Genomic DNA, 7,593 nt, shown 5'->3' on the forward strand with positions numbered 1-7,593 from the left:
GATGATTAAACCCCAGAATGACTAAAAGACTAAAAGAGTGTCCAATCCACAGGTGTGTTCCAGGATCCTCACTCTCTAAGAACTGCAAGTTCCCACTTCAGAAAACAAAAAAACCCTGTTCCATGAGTTTACTAACTTTGAAATGCACGCCTTTTTCTTTTCCTTACTACAGAAAGGTAAACACTCAAGCAGATGGGAAACAGGAGAAGTTAGCTATGCCATTTCATCATTGTCAGCTGGAAGGAAGCAGGGAGTGCTGTCACTGAATACACATACCAACATCATGGCAGCAGCTGTGAGAACAAAGGAACATCAAAGGGATCGTGAGGGCGACGGTCTCTATCAGTGTGTGCCCTCTCTCCCTATAGAACCTGTATCTGCACCTTCTCATGACAGCCCTATAAATACAGCCTGGCTCCTCACTCCCTACAGACTAGGCTCCTGTTCACCCCTCCTCCAGGTGACTCTCAGCCATGAAGACACTTGTCCTCCTCTCTGCCCTTGTCCTGCTGGCCTTTCAGGCCCTGGCTGATCCTCTGCCAGAAGCAACTGAGGAGGTTAAAAATGAGGAGCAGCCAGGAGTAGAAGACCAAGATGTGTCCATCTCCTTTGGAGACCCAGATGGCTCTGCTATTCCAGGTCAAGGTGAGTGGTGATGCCCAAGTGTGATAGTGGGTTGGGTGTCTCCTGAGACAGGGTTGAAGAGGTGCCTGGAATCCTGCGCAGAACCTTGTGATTCAGGAAAGTTTCACCGATGATCCTTCATGATCTTCAGTGTCTTATTCATAGAAGTAATAGACAAAGTTTAAAAAAGCATAACTGATTGTCTTTCTTTTGAGGACTTTGACCTAAAAATTTATCTGTGGAATAGTTTCAAAATATAGAGTATATTAATTAGCCCTTTGTCTATCCAGTTGTTAACTTTGTTTTTGAAAGAAAAATCTTCTCTGCTTAAAAGAATAGATATAGGAAGCAAATGCCAGTGTATGATTGTGTTGGGTCAGGAAGACACAAAAAGGTGAAGGAACAGAAATGCCTGTCAAGTCAGTCTTGTGATCAACACTTTCTTGTTTTTTTTTGCAAAAATATAAAACATGTTTTATTTTATAGGAAGGCTTAAAACAGTTTGTAATGTGGGATCCACATGTGACCAACACTTTTTAAATGTATTATTTCCCAGTGTTTGGAGTTGATCTTGGTTCTGGGTGTGATGTCACTGATACAAACAAATGTCCTCTGTACCATATGTCATGTGTCTTTATGGTATTGTATACTATTGCACACTGCTGGATACCTTACTTAGTGCCTGATGTTCTCTGTTTCCTCAGCTGCACCAGGCGTGACATGCTTCTGTAGAAAAAAATCCTGCAGACGTTCTGAGCGTGTTTCTGGGGGTTGCACACTAGGTCTATTACCTGCCATACTCTGCTGCCGCTGAGACCAGGGACAAGATCAACATGTACTCTGGGGCATCATGATCTCCATTACCCTTGTACTTAGCCTCAATTGTTTTCCTTAACAAATAAATTTCCTTGCAGAAAAAGAATCTGTTTTTATGTTTCTTTGGTGCTTTCTATGGCTTAGTCAGGACTCTTCTGAGCTAGGTACAGACTCTTCAATGAATCCTTATACACCAAGTCTTGTTACACTTTAGTAGTCATTTCAAGGGTGAAGAAAAGCTCCAATACTAAGTCATATCTCAGGATACCCTTTCAATAATCAAATATATTTGACTTGCCATTATCTTCAACTTGCTATTACTTTAAACATTCTTCTCTTATTCCTTCTTGTATTGTGGGGTCAGGAGCCCTTTTCCAGGACTCTTCACCATGGAAGAGGCAGTGGCTGGATATGCATGAAGAATCAGATTGAGGTGGAGTTTCTGTGTCCTCAAGACTACAGTTTCATCCACAGCCTGCCTTGCTCACAGGGATTTGGTGTGATTCACTGAATTCCTTCAGTCTTTGGGGCTTTGGACAAGCAATTTATGTTAAATATATATATTTGTCATTTTGAAACACGGTTTCTCTGTATAACATTTGCAGTCCTAGAACTCACTTTGTAGACCAGGTTGGCTACAAACTCACAGAGATTTATCTACCTGCCTCTGCCTCCCACATGCTATTATTTAAGGAATGTGCCAGACCACCAGCTAGATAATTTTAAAAACACATTTTCTATGGTAATAGACCAAAGTTGATATTCTATTGAAATGCTAGTTGCATTTTTGTATGAATAGTGCTCAATTTTCATGGAAAGAATAATATTCAGTTCCTCGTATACTCTTGTTATTGTTTATTTTGTGTTTAGATTAATATGTAGTGTTAAGTTCTTCATAAATTTAACCACTTAGCACTGATTCCTAGGTTTTACAAAATTTTTGAAAGCTTATAATTTTCTCTGGCATTGATTCCATAGTTCATAAGACATCTGTCATTTCCACTGACTTTTACAATTGCTAACACATTCTGTTACTGTGGTTCCTGGCATAAACACATGCCTGCTACATCTTGTCCTGACACAAGGTCTCTCTATCTCTCCAAGCAGTGTTTCATGAACTGGTTATTCTGACCTAAACATCATGTGTATTTCTCCAGTAAGTGCATGGGGAATAGTACTGGAGATGCCACTGATGAGTCAGAGACTGCAAAGTGACTTTGATGACACAAGGACATCCTTGTGGGCTATCCCTGATTCTTCTCTGACCTTTTGTCCTGCAACCATCTTTCTATCCTCAGCCTACACAAAACTTTAATTGAAGTTCCAAAGCTTATCCTGATCTATTACCTGTAATCCTGACCTGACCAATTTGTGAACTCAGGATGCCAGGTTTCCCCCTGGACTTCTTAGACATTCACACAGTTGTTCTCAGCAGTGCAGCACCCAACCATGACCACAGCCTTCAGTACTTATTTCTTCTTATAGCTCCTTGTATCCACAGCATCAACATTTCTGTCTGTGTTTCTGATGATTTTATTCAAATTGTTCTTTTCCTACAATATATTCTGATCACTGTTTTCCCTCTTCAATCTCCTCCCAGATCCTCTCCACCACTCCAACTTGATGCCCTCTCTCTCTCTTAGAAATCCAGCAGGGAGATAAAACAAATAAACAAACAAGAATGAATTGAAGAAACAAAAAAAAGATAAACCACCAGACACTCATACACATGGGGTCACACACACACACACACACACACACACACACACACACACACACACCCAATTAAAAAAAAAAAACAGCACTGGAAACTGTAGTGATATTTTGATTACTATCTAACCAAGTCTGCCTTAAGATCAGAGTTCAAATCCAGCCACACTGATTAGCCATAGAGGCCAGGCAGTAGGACAAATTCTCACATCTGAGAAAGATCAACAGGTCCTCCCTATATCAGTTCCTACCAGCAGAGTTGTTCAAGTGCTTGCTCTGATGTAGCCAGCATAACAGACACACCAGCTCAGAAGTGGCTTCTCTTAGATTCTCTACCATTGTGTAGTAGGCATATTTTTAGTGTCTAATGTTGTCCATGTCTCTAGGTCCAACCCAGCGATGTTTTCTTAACAGATGTGTGTATCTGTGTGTGTGTGTGTGTGTGTGTGTGTGTGTGTGTGTGTGTGTGTTTGTGTGTCCCCAGAAAGTCCTGGAACTTTTTCTGTAGACCTGGGACTGGTCTCAAATTCAGAGATCTCCCTGCCTCTGCCTACAAATGCGGGGATTAAAGGCATGTGCCACAACAACACATCAAAGGAATATTACTACATAAATGGTGCCCAGAAGAAGAAGAATGTCCTGTTTGAGTCACAGCATGAAACTCAGCTCTGTGTTGTATAAGGAAAGAAGAAAAATAGTAAATTCCTAATTTTCTTTGTTATTAAAAGGAAATTGTTAATGCAGTGCCTTCAATTTGCTCTCATCTCAAAGTCCCCTCTAGAAAAATACTTTTTCAAGACCTTTACTTCTACTATCTTATTGATATTTGGTTTGTGTCTTTGTAAAGACTCTTGAGTTCAAGCATCAGAATCTTATTTCAAAGTCTTTTTACAGAAAAATCTTAGCTCCAGGGTTATAGACTCAAAAACACTAAGAGACCATGAATACAGTTTAAATTGAAACTAACTGAAGTTTTATTTAAACTGTAACTATCCTTGGTTCCCATAGTTAGATTTGGTACTGACACCCAACTAAAAGAGGAGTGTGGTCTTTAAAGGCAAAGGCCACAATGTACTCTTATGGAGTGAGTTTTCTCAGGTGTGAGAGAACTTCTAGGGTCTTTTCATTCAATCTGGGGTTCCTGGATTTGTCTTAGGGGTCTCGGGTTGCTCTCAGGGCCTCTAGATGGAGTTTCATTTTCCCACTGGCTCTAGATCATGTGATCAAATCATTGATTCCTATTGATGTTCAAGTTGATACTGAGCCTCTATGGCTAATATTTTAATGGAGATGATTTTCATTATGAGATGAAATAATTACAGTTTAGTAGCCTAATACATTCCCACTGGTTCTATCATTAGTCAAAATTTTCAAATTTGATTTAAGTGTATTTATACTGTTTGTAATTGACACCCACAAATGAGCATTAAGATTTATAAAGCAGTAAGAGAGAGAAAATAAACATCTGCTTTACCCAGGGAAAATTTGGTACCCATGGAATAAACCATAGAATCCTGTGCCAGCCTCCATCTTGAGTAGCCCTTTCCAAGTTTTATTTTAATATATGCTTGTGATACTGAAGGAGTCTGGAGGTCAGCATGGTCCCTGGTAGGTCAGTAGACACCACAGGTAGCCATTTGTCATTTTGCCAGAGTGAAGGTAAGTGACTCCTTCTGGTAGAAAGAACAAGTTTCCTTTGGACCTAACGTTCCAGCATTTTGTTGAGCATAACAGGTGGTGTACTTCTTCAAACTGCTTATCTCGTAAATCTAGGATATCAGTGCCAGGGGCAAGAAGGCTAGGATGACGGTCAAGGCTGGGATGGGATTTAGCATCTTCTTGGCTGTTTCTTAACCATGCCTCTATGGCTATGAGGAGGCCATTTCTGTCCTTCTGTTCACTCCTCTCTCCTTGATGGATCCTCACTCTCTGTCCTCATTTGTTACTTACACACCTCTGACCTCTGCCCAGGTGTAAGCCTATTCAGATGCATAGGCCCATAGAGATGTGAACTAGGAGGCATTCTACTGTGAGGCCATGGTAAACAATAGTAGACCTGCTGGCATTAACAATACAATAGCGGACCGGAGGTTTTGGGTGCTCCTGTTTACTTAAGCCTGAGACTGGACCTTAAGACGTTCCTTAATGGAACTTTTCTACTGTCCCTGACAGAGATGAGCACATCTGGGTGGGAATCGCTGCTTTACTTCCTGTTTTGTGCCCTGGCTTCTGAAAGTTCTTTTATTTTTTATTATTTAAATATATTCATTTATTTACAACCTGACTGCAGTTTCCCCTTCCTCCTCTCCTCTCATTCCCCCTTTGTAACTCCACTGCCCCTTCCCAATCCACACCTTCTCTGTTTCTGTTCAGAAAGGGCAGGCCTCCTGTGGGTGTCCACTAAGCATGGCATATCAAGTTGAGGTAGGACTAAGCTCTATGCCTCTTAATATGCCTTGGTAATGCAACCCAGTATGAGGACTAGGTTCCCAAAAGCCTGCCAAAGCATCAGAAACAGGACCTGCTCCCACTGCTAGGAGTCCAACAAATAGACCACGCTATACTTCAATTCTATGTATGCAAAAGCCCTATATCACTCACATGTGGGTTCCTTAACTGTGAGCTCCTGTGAGGTCAGGTTACTTATCTCTGTGGGTTCCCTTGTGATAAACTTGACTCTTCAGTGTCATACAATCCTTCCTTCTTCTCTTCAACAGTAATTATGGAGCTTGGCCAAGAACCTGTCTGTGACTCTCTGCATCTGCTTCCATCAGTTACTGAACAAAGACTTTCTCATGACAATTAAGGTAGTCACCAAAAGCTTCTGTAAGGCAAAGGGCACAGTCAGTAAGACAAAACAACAGCCAACAGAATGGGAAAAGATCTTCACCAACTCCACATCTGACAGAGGGCTGATATCCAAAAGATACAATGAACTCAAGAAGCTAGCCACCAAAACACCAATCAATGAAATTAAAAATTGAGGTGCAGAACTAAATAAACAATTCTCAACAGAGGAATCTAAAATGGCCAAATGGACAAAAGAAAGTGCAAAAAAACCTTAGCCATCAGGGAAATGCAACTCAAAACAACTCTAAGATACCATCTTACACCAGCCAGAATAGCTAAAATCAAAAACACCAATGACAGTCTCTGCTGGAGAGGATGTGGAGAAAAAGGAATACTCCTCCATTGCTGGTGGGAGTGCAAACTTGTACAACCACTTTGGAAATCAGTATGACAGTTTCTCAGTAAAATGGGAAACAATCTACCTCAAGATCCAGCAATTCATCTTTTGGGTATATACCAAAGAATGCATATTCATACAAGGACATATGTTCAACTATGTTCTTCATAGCAGCATTGTTTGTAATAGCCAGAACCTGGAAGCAACCTAGATGCCCCTCAACTGAGGAATGGATGGAGAAAATGTGGTACATTTACACAATGGAGTACTATTTAGTGGAAAAAGGCAATGGAATCTTGAAATTCTCAGGCAAATGGATGGAACTAGAAGAAGCCATCTTGAGTGAAGTAACCTAGTCACAAAAAGAAAAACATGGTATGTACTCACTCATATATAAATTTTAGACATAGAGAAAAGGATTACAATCCTCATCACCAAAGAAACTAGGAAACAAGAAGGGCTCTAAGAGAAAAATGCATGGACCCAGGAGAATGGGAAGGGGCAGGATCTCCTGAGCTATCCGAGACCATGAGGGTAGGGGAAAGGGAACTGCCAGAATGAGATGGGGAGAAGAGGAGAGGAGAGGAGGAAACGGAGGAGCAGAAAGATTGAGTTGGGGGAAGAATAGAGGATATCAGGATGAGAGATACCATAACAGAGAGAGCCATTATAGGTCCGAGGAGACATCTGGCACTAGGGAGATTTCCAGAGATCTATAAAGATAACACCAACTGACAATCTAGGCAATGGTGGAGAAGCTACCCTAGATTCCTTTCCCCTATAATGAGACTGATGACTGCCTTATGTGCCATCCTAGAGCCCTCATCCAGTGGCTGATGGAAGCAGAGGCAGACACCCGCATCTATACATTGAACTGAACTCTAGAACCCAGTTGCAGAGAGGGAGGATTGAAGAACAAAGTATTTGGGACCAGGCTGGTGAAACCCACAGAAACAGCTGACCTGAACAAGGGGCAGCACATGGACCCCAGACTGATGTCTGGGAGGCCAGCACGGGACTGATCCAGATCCCTGAACATGGATGTCAATGAGGAGGCCTCGGCACTCTATGAGGCCCCTGGCAGTATATCAGTATTTATCCCTGGTGTAAGAAGGGACTTTGAGAACCCATCCCACATGGAGGGATGCTCTCTCAGCCTGGACACGTAGGGGAGGGCCTAGGCCTTACACAGGATGATATGACAGACTTTGTTGAACCCCCATAGAGAACCTTATCCTTCCTGGAGAGTAGAGGGG

At 41.7% G+C, this 7,593-nt stretch overlaps 1 protein-coding gene across 1 annotated transcript; it reads left to right on the forward strand.

The window, feature by feature from the left end:
- The first annotated feature begins 473 nt into the window (after positions 1 to 473).
- Positions 474 to 1,438, forward strand: LOC100755370 (alpha-defensin 3-like). Its single transcript, XM_027389650.1, has 2 exons — positions 474 to 645; positions 1,329 to 1,438. The coding sequence occupies exons 1-2, from the start codon at positions 474 to 476 to the stop codon at positions 1,436 to 1,438; spliced, it is 282 nt and encodes a 93-aa protein (XP_027245451.1).
- Positions 1,439 to 7,593: the final 6,155 nt, after the last annotated feature.

Source organism: Cricetulus griseus (genome assembly GCF_003668045.3).
Source record: "Cricetulus griseus strain 17A/GY chromosome 1 unlocalized genomic scaffold, alternate assembly CriGri-PICRH-1.0 chr1_1, whole genome shotgun sequence".
NCBI classification, from domain to species: domain Eukaryota; kingdom Metazoa; phylum Chordata; class Mammalia; order Rodentia; family Cricetidae; genus Cricetulus; species Cricetulus griseus.